The 24,697-nt window shown below is 42.9% G+C and overlaps 1 protein-coding gene across 3 annotated transcripts in view; it reads left to right on the forward strand.

Moving 5' to 3' along the window:
• Positions 1-24,697, forward strand: part of FANCL (FA complementation group L) — a 235,619-nt gene that overhangs the window by 140,046 nt on the left and 70,876 nt on the right. For 2 of the 3 annotated variants that reach the window (XR_012243984.1, XM_073628116.1), the window contains exon 7: positions 705-773. The exons of the other annotated variant lie outside the window; for it this stretch is intronic. Coding sequence is in view for 1 of the 2 variants with exons in the window: in XM_073628116.1 (XP_073484217.1) it covers positions 705-773 (69 nt within the window). In the remaining variant the exon portion in view is untranslated. The remainder of the gene's footprint in view (positions 1-704; positions 774-24,697) is intronic. 3 annotated transcript variants of the gene reach the window in all.

Genomic DNA, 24,697 nt, shown 5'->3' on the forward strand with positions numbered 1-24,697 from the left:
GTCTCCAGCAGTCCAGCACTCTCTCTTCACAGTACTTCAACAATGCTGCTTAGAGAGCATGAGTATTGTTGAAGCTTTAATTGGGCTTTAAAGCTGAAGCCACAAATTCACTTTGCCTTTGCAAACCCAATAATTAGCTTGTAAATCAGTGGTGACACTATCACTGTTATGCTCCTAGCCTGTTCAGAAAGGTGGAAGGGGCCCAACAAGTCAACACCCTACAGGACGGGGGCAGATACAAGGCCAGTCACACTGCTGAAGGAGAGAGCGCAGCGGTGACTGGTCTTGATACAGGTATCTCCTGCACGGAGGCAACGTTTATGCTGGGTTACTGTACAGTACTGAAAAATACACAAAGCATACCAAGATTCAAGTAAAAATACACTCGCATCTGGTGTTTGGACAATATTTGCTTATTCTGGAGATCCGCTTTAAAGTACCAGACCTCCTTTGTTATTGCTGTGAAAAAAAAAACGTACATGCCTATTAAATATTCCAAAATTCCACCGTCTAGTACCTCCCCGGTTAACCAATTCTGAGCAAGATCACTTCTTCCAGAGCTTTTGGCTCTTTGCGCAAAGATATAAATTAGGTGCAAGTTTTCCTAACCACCTAATTCCTAATTAGTATTGAATTTAATATGAAATGCACTTCATTCTGCCTTGTTCTCTTGTAATGTGTACAACTTCTGCCATTTGTTTCAGTATCCATACAAAGCTCCAGACTGCTGTATTGACTTACCGGTACCGTTTTCAGTCTCATGGACACCCCAGGTAAAGATCCTTCTGCACTTGTGTATGTATTTACCTCTTTTTTCTGTTTTGGCTTGGTTGTTGCTGGAAACTGTTTCAAGGTCTGCAGTAGGACTTCTATTTATTGCTGCCAAACGTTTTGTAGTACCTAGATATTTGTCATTGGGCTTTGCGAGAAGTAGTTCCCTTGGTCCAAGAAATTACAGAATCGTTTTTTTCGATAGGAATCGAGTCCGTCAGAAAGATTTGAAACATGTTCCATTTCTAAGGTCCGTCAGATTTTTCGACAGAAAGGTCCGATGAAGCCCACACACGATCGGAATGTCCGACGGAGAGTCCGGTCGTGTGTACGTGGCATTAGCCATTACCAGGATTGCTACTTGGCATAGTAAAAACAAAGAGTAACAATTTGCTATGGATTTTTTTAGGTAACTGTACTGGTTCTTTGCCCTACTGAACAAGCTTTGTAAGTGTTTCCAGTATGTGAACCATTCAGATCATTAAAGCAATCCTATCATGTAATAATTGGCTAACCTGTGATTGCTGACTGCCTTCCTAAAATGTGAATATAGAAATACTCATGCAGGAGCTGTTGGAAAGGTTGTATCTCCCTACCATTCCAGTGATGACCTGCCCTGCAACTGGACGTGACAATACACAGACACACCAGTGGCATTACGTGGGATTATGGTGTGTGATATAGTATGGGATATGCTTTGTTCATTTTTCATTTTAGTGTGTGTTTGCCTCAGTCCATAGCATTTACGCCTCATGCACACAGGACGTTAGAAAAAAACGAGCTGCAAAGCCACTACCAATGTTAGGAAAAGGCGGCTGTAAAAACGTGCTTTTAGTAGCTTTTCGCTTTGGCGTTAATGCACGTTTAGTTGTGCTAGCTTTTAGCAGCGTTTCTCTGCCTCTATTCAAAATTAATGGTTTCCTATGAGAACCCCGTGATTTGAATAGAAATCGCACCACGAGTTGGATCATGATGATCCGACTTGCAGTGCAGCTTGTGCACTGAGGATCTTGAAGGGGGAACCCTCACCAAAATGAAAAAAAAAAAACTGGTGTGGGGTTTCCCCCCATGAGCATACCAGACCCTTTGGTCTAGTATTGATTTTAAGGGGAACCCTCACGCCAAAAAAATTGGCTTGGGGTTCCCCCCAAAATCCATACCAGACCCTTATCCGAGCATGCAGCCCGGCAGGCTAGGAAAGGGGGGGGCGATCGAGCGCCCCCCCCCCTCGGACCATACCAGGCCATGGGGGTGGGTGCTTTGGGGCAGGTGGGGCCTGTGCCACCCCAAAGTACCTTGTCCCCACAAGGACAAGGGTCTCTTACCAACAACCCTGGCCGGTGGTTGTTGGGGTCTGCAGGCTGGGGGCTTATCGGAATCTAAAAGCCCCCTCTAACAAGGGGGCCCCCAAATCCCGCCCCCCCACCCTATGTGAATGAGTATGGGGTACATTGTACCCCTACCCATTAACTCCAAAAAAAAAAATAAAAACAGTACGGCGTCTCTTCTCCCTCTGCTGATGTCTTCTCCCGCGGGTTCTCCTCTCTCTGCTGTCTTCTCCCTCTGTTCTTCCTCTCTGTTCTTCCTCCAATGTTCTCCCGACGCTCTCTCTCGCTGTAGTGCTGGGTCTACCGTTTGACATTACTTATATAGCCATGGGGCAGGGCCACCCGGTGACGTCATCCGGAGACCCCGCCCTCTTGTGATGTCACCACCCCATCATGCCCTGGGTGGTGACATTACAAGGGAGCAGGTCCTCCGCTCACCCCCCCCCCATTTCCTGGTCTGCCAGGCTGCATGCTCAAATAAGGGTCTGAAATGGATTTTGGGGGGGAACCCCATGCCAATTCTTTGGGCATGGGGGTTACCCTTACAATCCATACCAGACCGAGGCTTAACAGCTTTTACCAGCGTCAGACGTTTTTACAGCTATAATGCCAGTCCTCAGAACTCGCTGGCCCTGTTTTTTTTTTTTTTTTACAGCTTGAAAAACGCCTATGCCACTTACAGCTCCTAAAAGCCTGTGTGTGCATGGATACATAGAATAACATGGATAGGCGTTTATAAGCTGCAAAAACAAAAAAGTCTGATGTGGCTAAAAGCAGCTGTAAAATGCCCTGTGTGCATGAGGCCTTAGTGTGGATTCTGTCTGCTCTCTATAGGAGTCATTTCTGACTGTGAGGCTGTGTAGAGGGTGTTGTGTCCATTCCCTCTTCTCAGATCTCTGGTTACTCTCGACTCTGTGCTATGCAGTGTGTAACATCAGATTCCTACCCCCATCTCCTGGAAGGTATAAAAATACCATCTGATCTGTGTACTTTGGAAGGCTGTGGAGAATAGAGGGCTGCATATAAACAGGTACAGCTTATTAGAAGGACTCCATTCATCATTGTGTATCACTAGTCACTTCAGTGGGCTTAAATAGGGGTTTATTATCACTTTTGAAGGAGAGATAATTCCTATAGGAAATATTGGATAAACCGGCTCGACAGTGGTATACAACAGTAAAAGTACAAGCAATTTTAAAAAGATGTATAGGGTTTTTTTGTTTTGTTAAAGGATCATACTTGCATTACCGGATGATCGGATGATCCCCCGGCGCCTCGAAAACTGAGAACCAAGCGATCTAACACTGCAGATTGCTCGGCTCTCACAGCTTCCTGAACAGAGAGCTGCTGACTGTAACAGAGAGCTGCTGACTGTTAGTCAGCAGCTCTCTGCTCCCCCCGTGCTCACTGGAGCGCTGGGCTGTGGAGGGGGCATTTGGCTCAGGCTTTTAGCAGCTCACTGAGAGCCCGAGCCGGGTGCTGGTCCAGGCATGTGGGCAGATCCCGACTCCATTGTTGCATTCTTGTCTGAGCTTGGACCGGCTCTGTGACATCAGCAGACATTGGGCTTCAGACCATTGTCTGCTGAAAACAAGTCACAGGAGTGCAGAATGAACTGCACTCCTGTGATCCACAGGAGAAGTACAGCCAAACAAGTTTTGGCTGTACTTTTTCTTTAAAAATACAACATGAAAAGGACCAGTGCGTGTTCTTTTAACTGTCAGAGGCCATGCCTGAAGCGCACTGAATGCGTGGAGAATAGTGCTGCAAGCAATCATCAACATTTAGTCAATACAACCAAATGCCTCTGCATTGGAGTAAGAGGGCTGCAGATAAGTACAGGGGCCTAACCGCAATAAAAAAAAAAAAAAAACATTTTTAACCCCTGGAAAAGAGTAAATCTATCACAAAGTCTTCCAGCAGTGGGGCCCTTTTTAATTCAACAGCGGAGCATTCAATCGACAAGTGAAGGTTTTTGTAATCTACAAGGGTAAATGTATCTTTGCAAAGTGTCCTAAAACAAGTTACAATGAAAGAGAGAGGGTGGTCCCCTTTAGGCAGAGCGTCACTTGTTGTAGTAGTTGTGTCCCCTGAACATGTGTAGGCAACGTTAGACCCAACAAGGGGGTGGCCATTTACTAACCGACAAATGTTCTTGTGGATATAGTCTATTCTGTGATAACCTCTACTGTAGGTTGGATCAGAGGTAGGCCACACTGTCCCTGTGGCGCAATGGAGGAATCTGTGTCCAGCTTCTCACGAGGTTGGCTTGTTGTGCAGATCATCGGCTTCAGTGGATTTCCAAAGGTGTTGCCTTCCTAGGTTGGGCAGAACAAAGTTTCGAGGCCGCCGATGCGGCCAATCCCCTCTAATCTTGGCTTCTCCTGTCTCCTTCTCCTGCTTGTACTAAGAGGCAAGGCTTTGGGCATCTGCTAATGTAGCCAGTCAACATCCTTCTGCCCCTTCTGGCCTGTCAGTTAGTGGCTGAGGAAAATGCATTTTGCGGCACAGCTGCAATGCTCTGGGAGGGTTCAAAGGGTTTCTGGACAGGGTCACATTATTTTCCTGGCTGTCACACTGATGCTTTGGCTTCAGTAATTTGAGTCACTGACGTGTGTGTGTGTGTGTGTGTGTGTGTGTGTGTGTGTATACACTAATCAGCCAATAACATTTTGACCACTGACAGGTAAAGTTAATAACATTGATTATCTTGTTACAATGGTATCTGAAAGTGGATGGGATATGTTAAGCAGCAAGAGAACATGTTGCCCCTAATGTCTATAGGTTGAAAGCAGAAATAATGGGCAAGAGACTTTGACAAGGGCCTCATTTCAATGGCTAGATGTCAGAACGTATACAAAACTGCTGCTCTTGTTGGATGTTTCCCGTCTGCAGTGGTCATACCTACCAAAAGTGATCCAAACAAGGAAAACTGCTGAAAGGGTCATGGGTGGCAAAAGCATATAGATGCCCATAGGGAGCAAAGGCTGTGCCCTGTGTTACCCGATCCATTAGAAGAGCTAATGTAGCTGTATTGCTGAAAAAGTTAATGCTGGTTCAGCTAGAAAGATGTCAGAACACAGTGTATTGAGGTTTCTTGCCTATGGGGTTGTGTAGCTGCAGACTGGTCAAGGTGCTCCTGCTGATCCATGTCCGCAGCCAAAAGCACCTACACTGGGCACGCAAACTGGACCATGGAGCAGTGGAAGATGGTGGCCTGGTCTGATGAATTCAGGAATGGTTTGTGGAACACAACAATGAGTTTGTGTTGACTTGGCTTCCAAATTTTCCAGATCTCAGTTCAATCGTGCATGTGTGGAATGTGCTGGAAAAAACAGTCTGATCCATGGAGACCTCACCTCGGAAGTGCCAGATACCTTTAGAGATCTAGTGGAGCCCATGCCTAGATGGGTTATGGTGATAGTCATAATGTTATGGCTGATCGCACACCTGACTTTAAAGTGATCTTGTCAGTATGCTAAATATTTTAAATGAAGTCATAAAACCCTGTAAAAGAGGATTGTAAATACTTTTCCTGCGGCCCGTGCAGCCAAATGTTGCTCTGATCTTTAAAAAATATTTATGTGAACTCTGCAGGGAAACCAACTCTTGCAGGACTATCGATCTTACCCACCCACATCTCTCAGTGTTTCCTCCTGCTGACATCCACACAATAGTGATGCGAAGGTCATCAATGCACAACTTTTTTGCTTCTTGTCAACTCTTCCTCAGTTGTATACCTACTGATACTGTATGTTCAAGCTATGGGATTTTACATTGCTTAGGAATTACGTGTTGGGGGGGGGGGCTAGTACAGGGGGATCTGGAGAGCATGGTACAAGGGGGTAGGCGGTCTGGACTGGGGTGTCAGAAGGGCTGGGAGGGTCAGGAGGGCATGATACTAGAGGATCAGGAGGGCACAGTATTGGGAGTTCAGGAGAGCATGGTACTGGAGGATCAGGAGGGAATGGTTCTGGTGTTTAAGAAGGCACAGTCCTGGGGGATCAGGAGGGCACACTAGAGGGGTGGTCTGGAGGGAATTTTAGTGGGGGGTCAGGATGGCACACTACAGAGGGATCTGGAGGGCATAGTACAGGGGGGTCTACAGGGTATGGAAATGGGGGTTTAAGTGGGCAAGATACTGGGTGGTCAGGAGGGCTGGGTACTGGGAGTCAGGAGAGCACACAGAGGTCAGGAGAGCATGGTACTGGTGGTCAGTAGGGGGCACAGAGTGGTCAGGGGGGTATTGTACTGGGGTCAAGAGCGTACATAAGTGGCTTCCTGATGCAGAGCAATGCAGGGAAGCTGCTGTGGCAGAGCTACCTTTTCTGGTGTGCTGATCCCGCTGGTCCTCCTCTCTCATCACGTTACCCACAAACACACCCACATGAACGAACTGGAGAGGAGGGCCAGCAGGGATCAGCACACTGCACTCAAGGGGACAAGAGCCCAAACTTGCCGATAGTGAATCCTAGGCGGCAGAGACATTCATCACCCCGTAGTCACACGTGAAAGGGGCGTGCTGTGGGGCAGGGAAAGCCTCTGCCTATAATTGGCTTTGACTGCTTCCCGGCTTGAAAGCTCAGGCTACAAGACACCTGAGCTCTTCCCTTGTCAGCACTGCTCTGCCAATCGGTGGGGGTAAGAGCAATTACAGATCAGCAGGGCAGGGACTCGATTGCAATCTACCTGTCACCTGCCCACGGTCGAGAGGTATATCGCGATCAACTGGTTGCTGATCCCCATCAAAGGGTGTCCTAGGGCAGTACAAGATCACGTGCAGAAATACAGGGCCTGACCATTCAGTCTAGTTCCTAGTTTTTCCTTGAAACAGAACAGTTGAATGGAAGATTGTTACTGGCAGAATTACCAAGTACAAATGAAGGAAAACCAAACCTGCAGAGAAATAGCATTAGACAGAGCATGACTATTGCAGGGTAAGCTACCATACAACCATTTTTAAAACTTTACATACACCTTAAAGAAGAGCTGAACTTTATATGTTTGGTAACCCTACCCTAAAAAGGCATGCAGAGGGCAAAGGACCCATCACCAGTATTGCCTGTACTCCCTGCAGCTGATCTTTTCCCCAATAGTGACCTAAGATGCCTTGTTCCACACTGGGGGTTATTTACTAAAGCTGCAGAGTGCAAAATCTGGTGCAACTCTGCATGGAGACCAATCCGCTTCCAGGTTTATTTGCCAAAGCTTCATTGAACAAGAAGCTGATTGGCTACCATGCACAGCTTCACTCGATTCTAAGGAGACCAGCCTTAGGCTGGGTTCACATATATGTGCCCATGTTTCAATGCGGGATTTTGGTGCGGTTCTGTTCACTGGTCCAGGTGCGATTCAAGTGCAGATTTTTACCTAAAATTGCATCTGAACTGGACCCAAAATTGCACAGGACTTTTTTTTTTTTTTAAACCGCACCATGGCCGCCCCCGCACATGTGTGCATTGAGAAGGCTGCTGGTTCACATGTTATGCAAATCAGGGTGCCGTTCAAAAAGAATCGGATTTGCATACAGTGCCTTGAAAAAGTATTCACACCCCTTGAAATTTTCCACATTTTGTCATGTTACAACCAAAAACTTAAATGTATTTTATTGGAATTGTATGTGATAGACCAACACAATGTGTCACATAATTGCGAAGTGGAAGGAAAATGATAAATGTTTTTTTTAACATTTTTTACAAATAAATATTTGAAAAGTGTGGCGTCCATTTGTATTCAGCCCCCTTTACTCTGATACCGCTAACTAAAATCTAGTGGGACCAATTGCCTTCAGAAGTCGCCGAAATAGTAAATCAAGCCTACCTGTGTGTAATTTAATCTCAGTGTAAATACTTTTCTGTGAAGTCTCCAGAGGTTTGTTAGAGAACCTTAGTGAACAAACGGCATCATGAAGGCCAAGGAACACACCAGTCAGGGATAAAGTTGTGGAGAAGTTTAAAGCAGGGTTAGGTTAATAAAAAAAATATCCCAAGGTTTTAACATCTCACGGAGCACTGTTCAATCCATCATCCGAATATTCAAAGAAAGAGTATGGCACAACTGCAAACCTACCAAGACATGGCTGTCCACCTAAACTGACAGACCGGGCAAGGAGAGCATTAATCAGAGAAGCAGCCAAGAGGCCCATGGTAACTTTGGAGGAGCTGCAGAGATCCACAGCTCAGGTGGGAGAATCTGTCCACAGGACAATTATTAGTCGTGCACCCTAAAATCTGGCCTTTATGGAAGAGTGGCAAGAAGAAAGCCATAAGAAGCCCCATTTGCAGTTTGTGAGATGCCATGTGGGGGACACAGCAAACAAGTGGAAGAAGGCGCTCTGGTCAGATGAGACCAAAATTTTACTTTTTGTCCTAAAAGCAAAACACTATGTGTGGCGGAAAACTAACACTGCACATCACGCTGTACACACCATCCCCACCATAAAGCATGTGGTGGCTGCATCATGTTGTGGGGATGCTTTTCTTCAGCGGGGACAGGCAAAAATGTCACTCTCTAGATGTGCAAAGCTGGTAGAGACATACCTAAAAAGACTTGTAAGCTGCAGCTGTAATTGCAGGGAAAGGTGGTTCTACAAAGTATTAACTCAGGGGGGGCTGAATACAAATGCACAACATGCTTTTCACATGTTTATTTGTAAAATATTTTGAAAACCATTTATCATTTTCCTTTCACTTCACAATTATGTGTCACTTCGTGTTGGTCTATCACATACAATTCCAATAAAATACATTTACGTTTTTGGTTGTACCATGTGGAAAATTTCAAGGGGTATGAATACTTTTTCAAGGCACTGTTTGTGTGAGCCGAACCCTAGTAAATCTACCCCACTGCGTTTTTTGTAGAGGCAGGGTTTTGTGTCCTTACTTCAGAGCCACTAGCAAGCAAAACAGCGAGCAAAACAAATGACAAAAAATGTCATGCCAAATCTCATGAGACTAGCAGAGGCAGCAGTGCCTTTGGTCTCACACTGTAGATATACAGATCTGAGCCTACAGCCTCATGAGTGCCTAGGCACACTTACATACCAGGAAGTGCACTTCTTTTTTTAGGAATTATTTAAGGCAAACGTACATTTTTTTTTCAGGATATTTCTTAGGCTTTTCTAAACGTTCCTTTTAACAGCAAATCTATACTTTTTGAGCTCCGTTTCACTATGAAGCTTTCAGTGTTTTGTTTTACATCATCTGTGATTTCAGGTAGCATGATGCAGTGAAAAGAAAGGGGGGTGGGGAACAAATACGAGCCATGAAGGCTGGGTTCACACTAGTCACATGTGATTCAAACCGCATTGCTGTGCAGATCACATGCAATGACTGTGTTATGCGAATTCAGCCATACAAATGTATGGCTTAAATTTGCATCGCATTCTCCCTAAAATGGTGCAGGACCCTTTTTTTTGGTGCGCACTGGAATCGGATTGCATGGGTGTTCACACCTATGCGATCCGATTCCTGCACCATTTGACAGTTCGCACTGCGATCCGATCTGGGGGTGGCATTAAATTTACATTGACACACCCAGCAGTTTGTAGATGTCAGTGTGAACCAGTGTGCGATTCAGGTGCGAAACGGGAACCAGCACCGAACCGCAGAGTTTCCTGCATTGCAACAGTGTGAATCAGGATAAAAGGGTGTTCTGTCCAGCAGTGCCTCACTGGCCTGGCAAGCAAAATAGGTAAACATGATAATTGGTAATATTCTATTTCAGCAGCTCCTCATTTTAAAGGAGTTGTAAAGTGTCAAGTTTTTTCACCTTATTGCATTCTTTGCATTAAGGTAAGGTGAAAAACCTTCTATGGTGCAGCTGCCCCCCAGAGCCCCCCCTTTTACTTACTTGAACCCGATCGTTCCAGCGACGGGAACGAGCCCAGCAGCTCCAGCCACTGTCTCGGGTCCTCATTGGATAGATTGATAGCAGCAGGAGCCATTGGCACCCGCTGCTGTCAATCAAATCCAGTGACATGGTGAGTGGGGACGAGTCCTGCTGTCTGTGTCAATGGACGCAGCAGCAGGACGGGAGCGAGCCTGCACGGGTGTCCCCATGGAATGCTGCTCTCCGTTGGAGCACTCAATGAGGAGGAGGAGCCAAGAGTGCAGGACCCCAGAAAAGGAGGATCGGGGCCGCTCTGTGCACAAAGAAGGTAAGTATAACATGTTTGTTATTTATTTTTATTTTTTTTTTTACAATTACTTTAAAAACAATATCCTGTTTTTTTATAATAATAATGGAATTCTAACTTTCCTTTTTAATGAACAGCATGCTGTCTTTCTTCCACATTACACCGCAAAATCTATTTTGACTTTTTTGTTTTTGCTAAAGCAAACTCTTCATTGGCACCGTAAAATATCAATCTTACAGATTACGATCAGATTCGTATTTTAAAATGTAAAAAAAAAAGAAAGAGACCTGGTGTGATTGATTTTATTTTTCCCTTTTCTGTTTATGTCCACTCTTTTATGTGCATCATGGTTTTGTTAATGCTGCTGGACTCCAGACCTTGGAGGATCTCTTTCCCTCCCTAAAGTAAAAAAAATAATAGATGCTGCTTCTGGCATCCATATTAAAAATGGGTAATTTTCCTTATGGCCCCTGTCTTCCTGCTGGGTTGATAATGTTTTGATGTATTTTTCTTTTGCTCTGATGAGAGGTCTGCTGCTGGTGCAGTGACATTTTCATTTGGATGAATAATTATAACTTGCACAATGTCAAGCTGAAGATGGTAGGGTTTTGTGCGTCATGACAAGTCTACTAGCCAGTGCAGGTGTCTCACAGCATGATCAGGAACAGCTAGTGTACTCTGGCTCAGAGGAGACATTTAGAGTGGTAAGAAATCAGCACCAGGGGCGATTTCTCCTACCGCTGTTTCTGTTCCCATGCTAGTCAAATAAATGCAAAGTGCTTCTCAATGACAATTTTTAAAAGCATTCATTTATTGGAGTTGTAGATTTTATTTTAATTAACGGGATAATTTGTTATTCATTAAATGTTTAACAGCTTTATCACTGTAGGAGTATTAGTGGCCCCCTCAAGAATAATTGCCCACACATTCTGGCCATGCATCACCGTGATGCATATGTGGACTGAAAATGACTAATGGGTCCGCGCAACCCGAGATGCCCTAAAGTATGAAGGCCTGAAAAGAGGATTGTTGTAAATGACACTATCCTTTTGCCATCATTAACGGCAAACAGTACTAGCTATGATTATTCATTGAAATGGATGTGTCAAAAGATGGCTTTGCTTAAAGGAGCGTCATTTAGGCTTTTTTATAATTTTGCCGTAGAAAGGAAAAAAGAAAATTTCCTTTTGTGTATCAGGTCTTGAATATATAAATGTGCATCCTTATACATTCAGGTATACTTGAGTAGGACTTCTTCATTTTGCAGTTGTAATGAAGAAATAGACCAGTAATCCTAAAATATTTACCTAGCATGGGAAAGTTTTTTTTTGATTGCAAAGAAAATAGGTTTTTTAAGTATTTATTTATTTATTTATTTAATTTTTTTTTTACGGTACCAAAGGATAAATGTGCTTTTAGTTCGGTTATCCTTTATGTCCATCATCTGTGGCAAAGCCTCTTTTCCTAATATCTCCCAGGCCAAGGATGAACAGAATAAGCAGTTCTTTGCAGAAGAGATTGTTCAGGGCACAATAAAGATCTTAGAGGTGAGGAAATGGGTAGGGGTTAGACCTGGCTATGTCCTAATGGCAAACTGTTTTAGCTTGCTTAAGTAATTAGATTTTAATAATTGATCACAGTAACCTTTGTACCTATGTTAGCACAGCTGAAACGTATTATTCTGTTCAAAGAGCAGGCAAGTTGTATTTTATTTGAGTTGAAAGGTACTAACATTTTTACATTTTACATTAAAATTGTGCTTTGCTCAATAGATGTAGGCTTTAAGTCATTCTGTTTATTTACTTCCATTATTCGAGTCATGCAACCATGTTGCATTGCCAAAACTTCATTCCCATAGACATTTGTGTCCATCCCTTTATGAGAGTTACACATGCCACACAGCACAGCCTGGTCTGGCAAGGCAGGAGACTTGCTTTTCTCTGTTGCAGTTAAAGTGGTGTTCCGCCCCAAAAAAAAAAAAATTAAAAGCCAGCAACTACACATACTGCAGCTGCTGGCTTTTAGTAACAGGACACTTACCTGTCCTGGAGTCCAGCGATGTCGGCACCACAGCTTATGTTTCCATCAGCTGTCGCTGCCATTGCGGGTAAGGGTACCCAGCAGTGTAGCCTTGCGGCTTCACGCCCGGAACCCTACTGCGCATGCGCGAGGCCCCACTCCTCTCTCCTACTGGCCCGGCGATAGAGAGAGGAGGAGGAGGGAGCCCCGCGGTGATGTCACGGGCCGCGGCCCGGACTCCCAGAAGTGGAAACAGGATACCTGTCAAAGACAGGTATCCTGTCCCCCCTCCCCCCGAAAGGTGCCAATTGTGGCATCGGAGGGGGAGAGGAGACTAATGAGCAGAAGTTCCACTTTTGGGTGGAACTGCGCTTTAAATAACACTTACAAGCGTTCCCCAGCCGGTGACAGGACAGTGAGAGGAGAAGCAGCATACTTATTTATCTCATCTGTCACTTTTCTTCTATCAACATGTTCCCAGTTAGCACTACTGATTGGGTCCTTGTTTTGCTTCTCCCTCTCTGTCTGAGCTCTGTTGTTCAGGGACTGCAAGAGGCTGATGACAAATCAAGTGTGTTAACATGCACTCCTTGCATTTAAAATGTTTTTTTTTATTGATTATTGAAGACAGAGCTGCATTCATTTGTGTCTTTTCCACCAATGAATAGTGTGACTGTATTGAACAAGTCTGTCTATATTGTGACCTGAGATCAAACAATCAAATGGTATTTTTGGAGCCGTTTGTACTGAAATCCAGGTGATTTTAAAAGGATTCATAGAATTTTTCCTGCAAATTTATGTGCAGACCACTTAAACTAGAGTATTGCCTTTTTTATGCTGTGTTTTTCTGAGCAAACAGATTCTCTCTATGTACCTGTAATATATTCAAATGAACAGAATGAAAGTGATTATAAGCAAATTTATGCCAGTGGTAAAGAAAAGGTAAAGAAAGAAAAGCAACTTTGCAGACATATGAAAATTACACTATTAATTTTAAGTGTCCTCAAGCACACGCGATCACATTCTAGGAATATGTGGAAATTATTAAAAAAAATGGAAATACTGGTACTTAGGATGAGGGCTTTTATGATGGTTAAGTGACTAACATTATCATATCCTTTCAGGTATTAAGTTTTAAGAAAAAAAGCAGCAGCCTACTTCAAAGTAATAACTGTTGCATGTTTTACATAGGCATTGGCTCATATTTTCTCTCAAGTGCTTCTGCTATAAACGCAGGTCTGATTCACTAAGAAAATCACATTTTTCATTTTACAGTTACTTTACTGTATTTATTCAATAAGATTGCATAACCCAAAGTGTAGGATGACATTAAAGTGGTTGTAAAGCCTACACATTTTTTACCTTAAACATTTTTTTATCTTAATGCAAGGAATACATTAAGTGTCAGCATCCCCCCTCACCCCCCCCCCCCCTTTTACTTATTCGAGTCCTCATTCGATCCAGCACTGTGCAAGTCTGCAACTCTTCTCTCCCCTCACTTCCGGGTTTCGCTGGCTTTGCTGAAACATGGGGAGCCATTGGCTCCCAGTGCTGTCAATCAAAGCAAGTGATGGGGGGTGGGCCAAATCCCACTCGGGTGCGAGTACACACGAGTGCCCCCATGGGGGCACTGGACAGAGGGGAGGGGCCAGGTTCGCTGGCGGGGGACCCGAAAAGAGGAGAGGTATGCGGCCACTCTGTGCAGTTCCATTGCACAGAGCAGGTAAGTATAGATGTGTTATTGAAAAAAAAAAAATTACCTTTACAATCACTTTAAGCAAATCTGACTGTCATCGAGGAACACACTCAAAAATACTCACTTGTAGTAACTTTAATTTTGAAAGGAGTATGATTGCATTGATAATACAAATTGTGTTTATAATGTCAGTATATTTTAAGGTGGAAAACAGGCTGTGCCTACCACTTTAGTCTCCCTCTATCTGTACAGTGCCTTGGAAAAGTATTCATACCCTTTGAAATGTTCAACATTTTGTCATGTTGCAACCAAAAACGTAAATGTATTTTATTGGGATTTTATGTGATAGGCCAACACAAAGTGACACATAATTGTGAAGTCAAAGGAAAATGATAAATGGTATTTATTTATTTTTTTACATATAAATATCTGAAAAGTGTGGCGTGCATTTGTATTCAGCCCCCCTGAGTCAATACTTTGTAGAACCACCTTACGCTGCAATTACAGCTGCAAGTCTTTTTTTGGGGATGTCTCTACCAGCTTTGCACATCTAGAGAGTGAAATTTTTGCCCATTCTTCTTTGCAAAATAGCTAAAGCTCTGTCAGATTGGATGGAGAATGTCTCTGAACAGTAATTTTCAAATCTTGCTACAGATTCCCAATTGGATTTAGGTCTGGACTTTGAATGGGCCATTCTAACACATGAATATGCTTTGATCTAAACCATTCCATTGCAGCTCTGGCTGTATGTTTAGGATCATTGTCCTGCTGGAAGGCGAACCTCCGCCCCAGTCTCAAGTCTTTTGCAGATTCTAACAAGTTTTCTTCTAAGATTTCCCTGTATTTGGCTCCATCCATCTTCCCATCAACTCTGACCAGCTTTCCTGTCCCTGCTGAAGAAAAGCATCTGCACACCACCATGTTTCCTGGTGGGGATGGTGTGTACAGGGTGATGTGCAGTGTTAGTTTTCTGGCATACATATTGTTTTGCTTTTAGGCCAAAAAGTAAAATTTTGGTCTCATCTGACCAGAGCACCTTCTTCCACATGTTTGCTGTGTCCCCCACATGGTTTCTTGCAAACTGTAAACGGGACTTCTTATGGCTTTTCCATAAAAGCCAGATTTGTGGAGTGCTCGAACAATAGTTGTCCTGTGGACAGATTCTCCCACCTGAGCTGTGGATCTCTGCAGCTCTTCCAGAGTTACCATGCACACCACACTTTTCAGATATTTATCTGTAAACAATTTGGAAAACTATCATTTTCCTTCCACTTCACACATATGTTCCACTTTGTGTTAGTCTATAACATTAAATCCCAATAAAATACATTTACGTTTTTTGGTTGTAACATGACAAAATATGGAAAATTTCAAGGGGTATGAATACTTTTTCAAGGTATTGTATATCACCATTGCAGGGCTAGGAGATGAGGTTAAGCAATATTTCCCAAAGTTTGATTAGTTGTGTATCGCCATCACAAGCTTTAAAGTGCCTTCCTGTAGCATTGATAATTACCACATATCACACCTACATCCACTGCTAGAATTCTACCTTGTCCATATTGTCCAGTTGAACACTTGGAAGTCTTTAATGTTCTCTATTTGGTATTTTCAGCTAGAAAATATATATTGTACCATAAGGCAGAGTCCAACAGTGTCCCACCTACAGTAAAGGCAAGTACCACCAGGGATACAGATTCCACAGTTAAGGACAAAGTCAAAGTGATGGCTTAAGAACAAAAAGAAAAAATGGCTATGCAAGAATGAACACACTGCAGCGCCACAAAGTACCAAAAACTGAGCATGTCCAATACTTAACTATATTGGGTTATTGCATACAATATAATGATATTACAATAATCACAATTGATATAAAAAATTATCTAAAAATTGCTATATGGAAAATTTATATATAGAAATCACCGGTATAAAAATAAATCAGTGTATGAGCTTCAGTAAATATTCACATTCCAAAGGGACAACCCAGGCTAGAATGTGGATCTTACTCCTTCCCAGTGACCATATGCATGGTGTTCACAAAGGGAAAAAAAGGGGGGGGGGGGGAGAGAGAGAAACAACAAAAAAAAAAAAAAACAGAAAAAACACAGGAGGAAAAAACAAACCCTCCAAGGCAGAGTGCTGCAAAAGAGACCACTTGAAAGCATGCATGCATGGTACACAGCATGGTGGAAGTGATTAAAATAGGCAGACCAGTACAAGGGGCAATAAACTTGCCAGACTACATGAGTCTGGACATCCAAACCTATATTTAAACCTTTAGGGGTCAGAGTTCCTAGCCAATGTATCCAAAAGATTTCCCTTCTGCATAATCAGCGAAAACGTCTACCCCGATCCATGGCCTAAAACCCAAATACCCTAAGGCTGGAGGGATCCTTCTTGTGCCTCTCCAAAAAATGGAGAGAGACTGAATGCTTGTCAAAGCCTTTAGGATATTCCTCTTGTGCTCCCTAAACTGAATCCGTAGGGTACATGTTGTCCGGTCTACTTAGAGCAACCCACAGGGACATAGCAGGCAGTAGACCACAATATGTGATTCACAGTTGATGAATTGCTGGATTGCGTGGATCTGGCCACCATTCCCTGTAACTGTCCTCTTCCTGTGCCACATGTATTGACTTGCTGCAAAGTTGGGGACACCACACCTGAAGCTGCCCTTTTGGTCGAACAGGCACCTCCAGCTGGGGCTATACATGGTGTTCTGAGTCCGGACCCTACTAGGTGCTATAAGCCCCTCAAGTTTTTGGGTCTACAGAAGGACATTGGGGCGCTCAGGAATGGCATTAGTAAGGCATGGATTGCGATGAAGGATGTCCCAATACTTCTTGATAACTCTCTTAATAGCAAATGCTTTACTGTTATACCGAGTACTGAAAATTATATACGATTGTGTGTTGGTATTTGTAGGTCTACTACTGGCCCGAGTTCCCTCACTGTTGAGGTACAGGTCTCCCACTGCATCTGCGTAGAAATACCAATACTTGTATGGGTCCTTCCTGAGATCCTGATCATAGCCCTTCTCCAGAAACCTTTTCCTTAGTAGGTCACTCTGCTCATCGTAATCCTGTAGGCAGGTACATTTCCCTCTGAGTCAGCAAAACTGACCAAAAGGCACATTTTTGATCCACCTCAGTTGATGATGGCTCCGAGCATGCAAGTAGGAGTTTCCTGCTGATGGTTTAAAATGCATCCAAGATATGATGTGAGAATAGTCAACCATCAGTTCCAAGTACAGGAAGATTTATTTCTGACTGTTTACTGCATGGATGAACGTAATCTCATGTGGGTTGTTCTGGCAATATGTCAGAAATTATTACAACTGGCCATCGTTACCATCCTAAATGATTAAAATGTCATCAATGTAATGAGCATACAGGAACAGGTTCGCCCCAAAAGGTTTATTGAACCAGATGAAAGACTGTTATCAATAACCCATAAATAAATTTGCGTAGCTTGGAATAAACCCCCATGGCAGTGCCCCTTGTCTGTCTGTTATACTGAGGCTGGGTTTGCACCTATACAAATTGGATGCAGGTTTCCCCACATTCAATTCGCATAGCAGGAGATTGTGAGTGTCTCGCTATGGACCCGGTTAACACATCTCCGCAGCGAATTGCACAGGACTCCTGTGCGTCTTTTGGTCCATTTCAGGTCTGAATTCAGCCAAAAATTCAGGCTGAAATCGGACCTGAAACTGTGAATGGAGACGCATTGGACTCCTGCTGTGAGCCAGAGCATGCTGCAACCCAACCTCATCCTGAAACCCAACCTCATCCTGAAACACAAAATAACTGTGTAAGGGTGTATTCAATGCTATAAATAATGAAAGATACCTGTTTGGGATGAAGATGGTTTTCACGTGCCATAAAGTTTTGTACAGCCTGCAATCCAAATTGATGTTGGATAGAAGTATATAAAGAGGCTACATCCAATGAAACCCATCGATAACCACTCTGCCATTGGTACTGGGCTAAAATCTTTAGTATATGGCCAGTGCACCCCCCTGAAACACGTCAGCTTGGCACTACAGCAGGATTCAATTGGATTACGTATACCCTGCACCGTATGGCATCTTGTGGCCTATGAGCTTTTATTAGTTGCACTCTTGGCATTAATTTCTGTCTATTTTCATTTGCTTTAATAAATAATTTTGGTAATGCACTAGGTGCTTGCTCCTTCATGTTTGTTTTTGTAGATTGACTACCAAGAACCTGTCCACATATGGTATGTCGAGAATAGGCTCTTGGAAGATGCAGTTCTGGGGGCGTGCCTAAATCTCACCTTCTAGCAGTTACAGAAATTTACAGGCATGGCGATGATGTCACAGAGAGCAACAAAAGCTGTTCATTACTAAAGCAATAAGTTCTAAGTTATTAGAGAAAAAAATAATGCTTGGACATGCTCTAGAAGGGGAGAGGGGGGTGTGGTGCGTAAACTTAGATAATGCTTGGACATACACTTTAAATGTTTGTTCTTGCTACATATTTACTCATATTTATATTATTACTTTTCTCCAACCTGTTAGGTGACGTCTAAGGGTGAGGTCACGGGTACTTTTAGACTATGATTTCAGTTACACACTGTTTAAAAGAAAAAAACACAACAAAAAAACTTCCTGTGCTTTCAACACATGCCTTCCCTAGCTTTGTGACATCTTTGAAGTATTGTAAATGCAATATGTGACAGGGGAGTGCATCACACATTATCTTTCACTGGTATGATACTGCTTAGAAGTAAGAAGAGAATGATCTTCTAACTTGTGGGTCTGACAGTGTGCTAATGGATCTCATGTTATGACATGGCAGTCTGCAATCGTTTTGACGTAGCACTAGAAGTGTCCATTTAAAATTGCCCTAAAGGTAATTTCTTGTGTACAACCAAAAGAAATGATCATAAATATTCCTACCCTGGATGTAAGTAATAAATTTCACTTGCAATAACAATTCCAAGTAGAACATCCACTGAGGAGTTTGACATGAAGTGGCTACAATGATGAGACCTATGTAGTATGACTGGACTTCAGATCTCCGTACATACTGTACATACTATACAACCTGATATATCTGAAATAAAGCAGCAATACTTTAAAAAAATTGTTCCAAGCTGCACTTTGGAAATAAGTAATGAAAATACAGTTATTCATAGAATAAAGACATACTGAGGGTAAGGACAGGTTTATGAGTAATTTAACACAATATTGATACGGTTGTTTAAAAATCATATTACTACCTGAAATTTCTTGAAATTGCTTGTTTTATTGAAAATGAAGACGTCTCAAAATTCACATATTTGTTCTAACTGTGACACACGCCTACCTTGTAACAGCTCTTACAGAGAATCTTTTAGGATAGGAAGTCGGTGCTTTGTTTTTGTAGGCGCATGTCCTTCCTTTGCCATTTAAGCTGGCTATACACTTTAGATCCAGTTCACATCATAGCGACAGCGGCTGTTGGAATATCCAGACGTTGACATCCTCTAATTGGAAACAGGCACTGTTTAGCCAAGAATCTTCTGCCTTTTTCAACAAAAATCGATTGGAAGATTGGATCTGTTGATCATAGGTGTTGCCAACATGGCCAACCGCAATGGGTATTTCGGACCATTCAGTAGGAATCACCTGAAATTCGATGTGTATGGCAAACTTATGTGTGTTACCAAAAAAGTTTGCGCATATAGACTGTGCTAACATCTGATATACCCATTGTTCCAGTTTAGTGGCTCACCAGCTAATGAAGGAAGAATGGAGCTTGTAGTTCAAAACCAAGTTCAGAATTACAGCTCAAATATTTCTATCTTGATAGGGACTCTAATTACTGTCTTTGTCCGAGTGCCATATAATCCCTTGATTAAAAAATAAGGGTCTGAGTCATATTCATGTTTTCATGCTAGCAATCACTGGTTCAGCAGGGACCGGCCAAATTGGATTGTACAGAAGTCTCTCCACTGATCGCTTCTCTAAAACTGCCCTGTCGGATTTTCCCCACTCAATCAGCGCCACCGGTTATAGCAGGCAGCACTGATCAGTGTATGGTGGCGGGGAAGTCTTCCCGCTGTCAGAATACGAGGACACAGAAGGCAGAATTCCCCCATCCATCTCAAATGTGTGGATGGGGGTATCAAGTCAATTTTTTTTTTCCATTCAAACCTCTATGACCAGCCTTTTGTTTGTGTTGGTGGGCAGCTGAAGAAGTGCCGTAATACTTCTGAGAGTTTAGCTGCAGAAACACCTTCTAGTGTACTTGAGGACAAACCCTGGTTTTATGTCTGCAAAAAATATGCTGATTACTCTGGATTCTCTGGATATGCAGATTGGGATACAGGTTTATTACACACAATTCTAAAGTAATGCTTAATGGGATAAGTATTTAAAGTAGAACCCCTGAACAGCTAACTACATTAAATTTTGTTTTACTTGGCAAAAGAAACTAACTTTGGCCAGCCAGTTCTGCAACACATGCCTCTTCTAGTTGAGTAGATCGTTCTGCTACTTTGTTGGTCTCACGGGACAGAGATGAAAGGTGATAATGCTGTTGGACTGCCCAGTGAGGAGGCTCAAAGTGGACAAGTGACATTGGAAGCTAAATCGCTGAGCCAAGAAGATGAAGTGCTTAAACAAGAACACCCTGTGTCACCTTTCTAGCAGTACAGTATTGGAAATGGGTGTAAATCAAGATTGGCTGCAGAAAATTACAAAGCCTTGAAATGTAAAACAGTGAACATATCTGTATTTAAATGACGTTAGCTGTTTTCTAAAATGTTTTAGTTAAAATGCACCCTGGCAATGTGTAAACAAGACAAAGTTAGAACAGGGTGGAGATACAGAATAAGAGATGGTCAAAGTATTACTAGCAGATAATAGGACTAGGGATGGGCGAACGGTTCGGCCCGAGCATAAGTTCGGGCCGAACTTTGGTTGTTTGGATGTTCTGCGAACACCGAACAATGTGCGCTGTTTGGGGAAAATTCGGAACACCGTTAAAGTCTATGGGACACGAACATGAAAAATCAAGTGTTCATTTTAAAGGCTTATATGCAAGTTATTGTCATAAAAAGTGTTTGGGGACCTGGGTCCTGCCCCTGGGGACATCAGTGCAACATTTTTTTTTTTTTTTTTTAAACGGACGTTTTTTCGAGAGCAGTGATTTTTTTTAATTCTTAAAGTGAAACAATAAAAATGAAATATTCCTTTAAATATCGTGCCTGTGGGGTGTCTATAGTATGTCTGTAAAGTGGCACATTTTTCCCGTGTTTAGAACAGTACCACAGCAAAATTGACATTTCTAAAGGAAAAAAGTAATTTAAAAGTTGGGTCTTGGCAATATAAATAAAATTCATTGAAAAAACGAGCATGGGGTTCCCCCCCAGTCCATTACCAGGCCCCTTGGGTCTGGTATGAATATTAAGGGGAACGCCAAACTAGAATTTAAAAAAAATTGCGTGGGGGGGTCCCCCTAAAATCCACACCAGGCCCTTCGGGTCTGATATGGAAATTAAGGGGACCCTGCACCAAAAATTTTTTAAAAAATGGCGTAAGGGTCCCCCCCAAAATCCATACCAGACCATTATCTGAGCATGCAACCTGGCAGGCCGCAGGAAAACGGGGGTGACGAGAGAGCGCCCCCCCCCTCCTGAACCGTACCAGGCCACATGCCCTCAACATGGGGAGGGTGCTTTGGGGTAGCCCCCCAAAGCACCTTGTCCCCATGTTGATGGGGACAAAGGCCTCATCCCCACGACCCTTGACCCTTATCTGAGCAGGCAACCTGGCAGGCTGCAGGAAAAGAGGGGGGACGAGAGAGCGCCCCCACCCCTCCTGAACTGTACCAGGCCACTGCCCTCAACATGGGGTGGGTGCTTTGGGGTAGCCCCCCAAAGCACCTTGTCCCCATGTTGATGGGGACAAGGGCCTTATCCCCACAACTAGGGCTGAAACAACTAATCGATTAATCAACAACTAATCGATTATGAAATTAATAGATTACTATTTTCATAATCGATTAATCGTCCAGTGACATAATGGGGTTAAAAAAACTAAAATAGACCCTTTATAGTACAAAAAGAGCAAATAATTGCTACTGTAAATATTACTTTCACAGTTCTACAGTAAAAAAAATTAACCCCTTACAGTAGTGATTATCTGTTTTTCTTTGTACTATGAAGAGCTATTTTTTTTTTGTTTTTTTAACCCCATTATGTTACTAAACGTCTTAGACCTGGATCACATCTATGTGTTTGTTGCTTTTTGCAGAAATGCACTACAGTCCATTTACATGGTTTCCTATAGAACACGTTCACATCTATGCTTTTTTCAGCCTCTGCGTATTTGGAAAGGGTCAGGGACTTTTTTTAATGCAAAACTGTGCTTTTTTTGATTCAATATACTTCAATGGAAAAACTGCAGAAAAGCATGTAATTATTGCAGCAGTTTTTGTTTTTTTAATCTTCCCAACAACAAATTGGCCAAAAATGCAAATTGCAGCACAATCACATGCGCAAAAGTCAAAACACACAGCAAAAAACACTGCAGAAACAGATCAAAAAGCAAACTGCATAGGTGTGTACCGAGCCTTATGCTGGCCACACCGATCAATTTTCAGACAAAATATTCAGACGAAAAATCTTTGTGCATTCGCTGAATGAAAGAATGTTGTTTGAAATTTTCACTTGGTTTTTAATATTCTGTTTGTTTTTAAAATGAATGTATTTTCTGAACGAAAACCACATACACTGTCTGAAAATTCCTTTGACCAAGAAGTTTGCTATTATTTCAAAATTTTCCCGTCACTGTGGTTGAAAATGAATGTCGATTTGACCCCACTAACGATTAGAAAATCGAACGAACGTTCTTAAAATAACATTTTTTTTTTTTGAAGGAAGACATTGTTAAATAAAAAAATTTGATCTCGGAGTCTGATGATATTTACCAGATTCAAATTTTGATAGTATATACAGTATATATCTCTTCTGTCTGTTATTCTCAGAGTGGATTAGATATTTTGCTCCCTAACCATATAGTTGGTTATTTATATTTACCACTGCATAGAGATATACAAGAATAAATTGCCTTTTTTTAAAACTTTACATATTAACTAAATTATACACCACAATTTTTTTTAAGATTATGAACCGATTAATCGAAACAATAATCGGCCAACGAATCGATTATGAAAATAATCGTTAGTTGCAGCCCTACCCACAACCCTTGCCCGGTGGTTGTGGGGGTCTGCGGGCAGGGGGCTTATCGGACTCTGGAAGCCCCCTTGAACAAGGGGAATGCCCAGATCCAGGCCTCCCCCCCTTTCTGAAATGGTAATGGGGTACAAGTACCCCTACCATTTCACAAAAAAAGTGTCAATGTTAAAGTCCTTTATTAAAAAATAAAAATGTCCCACGATGTCTATTCATCTTATTCACCCCCTCTGATGCCACGGGGACTTCCCTATGGCGTCCCCGTGGTGTCAGAAGGGGCGGGGTCACCCAGGTACTTCACCGGGTGGCCCTGCCCCCCTCTGATGCCACGGTGAAGCCCCGCCCTCAGTTATATAAGAACTGTTATCAGCGAAGAAGCATCGCACGGCAGGAGCCTCCCATAGAGGCTGGTCGGTTGCAGATTTTTTTTCTTTTTCAGTCCGTCTCGGTGTAAAGAAGATGAATGGACATCATGGGACATATATATTTTTTAATAAAGGACTTATGCCCAAGCTGTGTCTTGTCGTTTTTAAAATTTTGACACTTTTTTTGTGAAATGGTAGGGGGTACTTGTACCCCGTTACCATTTTACACAGGGGGAGGATGGGATCTGGGGGTCAACTTGGTAAAGGGGGCTTCCAGATTCCGATAAGCCCCCCACCTGCAGACCCCCGCAACCACTCGGCAAGGGTTGTGGGGATGAGGCCCTTGTCCGCATCAACATGGGGACAAGGTGCTTTGGGGGGCTACCCCAAAGCACCCTCCCCATCAACATGGGGACAAGGTGCTTTGGGGGGCTACCCCAAAGCACCCTCCTCATGTTGAGGGCATGTGGCCTGGTACGGTTCAGGAGGGGTGGGGGCGGGCGCTATCTCATCCCCCCCTCTTTTCCTGTGGCCTGCCAGGTTGCCTGCTTGGATAAGGGTCTAGTATGGATTTTGGGGGGACCTCTACGCCATTTTATTTTAAAATTTGGCGCAAGGTTCTCCTTAGTTTCCATATCAAACCCAAAGGGCCTGGTATGGATTTTAGGGGGACCCCCACGCATTTTTTTTTTTTTTTTTTAATTGTTGTTTTGGGGTTTCCCTTAATATTCATACCAGACCCAAAGGGCCTGGTAATGGACTGGGGGCGACCCCATGCTCTTTTTTTCAATGAGTTTTATCTATAATATATAGACCCAACAATTCATTACAGCCGCGATCAGTTTTAAATGGCTTTTTTTCCTTTAGAAATGCCTGTTCTAAACATGGGAAAAATGCGCCACTTTACAGGCATACTATAGACACCCCCCAGGCACGATATTTAAAGGAATATTTCATTTTTATTGTTTCATTGTAAGCATTAAAAAAAATCACTGCTCCCGAAAAAACAGCCGTTTTTTTTTTTTTTTTTTAATTTGCATAGATACATGTCCCTTGGGGTAGGACCCGGGTCCCCAAACACTTTTTATGACAATAACTTGCGTATAAGCCTTTAAAATGAGCACTTTTGATTATTCATGTTCGTGTCCTATAGACTTTAACAGTGTTCTTGTGT

The sequence above is a fragment of the Aquarana catesbeiana genome, linkage group LG04 (genome assembly GCF_042186555.1).
Source record: "Aquarana catesbeiana isolate 2022-GZ linkage group LG04, ASM4218655v1, whole genome shotgun sequence".
Classification (NCBI taxonomy): domain Eukaryota; kingdom Metazoa; phylum Chordata; class Amphibia; order Anura; family Ranidae; genus Aquarana; species Aquarana catesbeiana.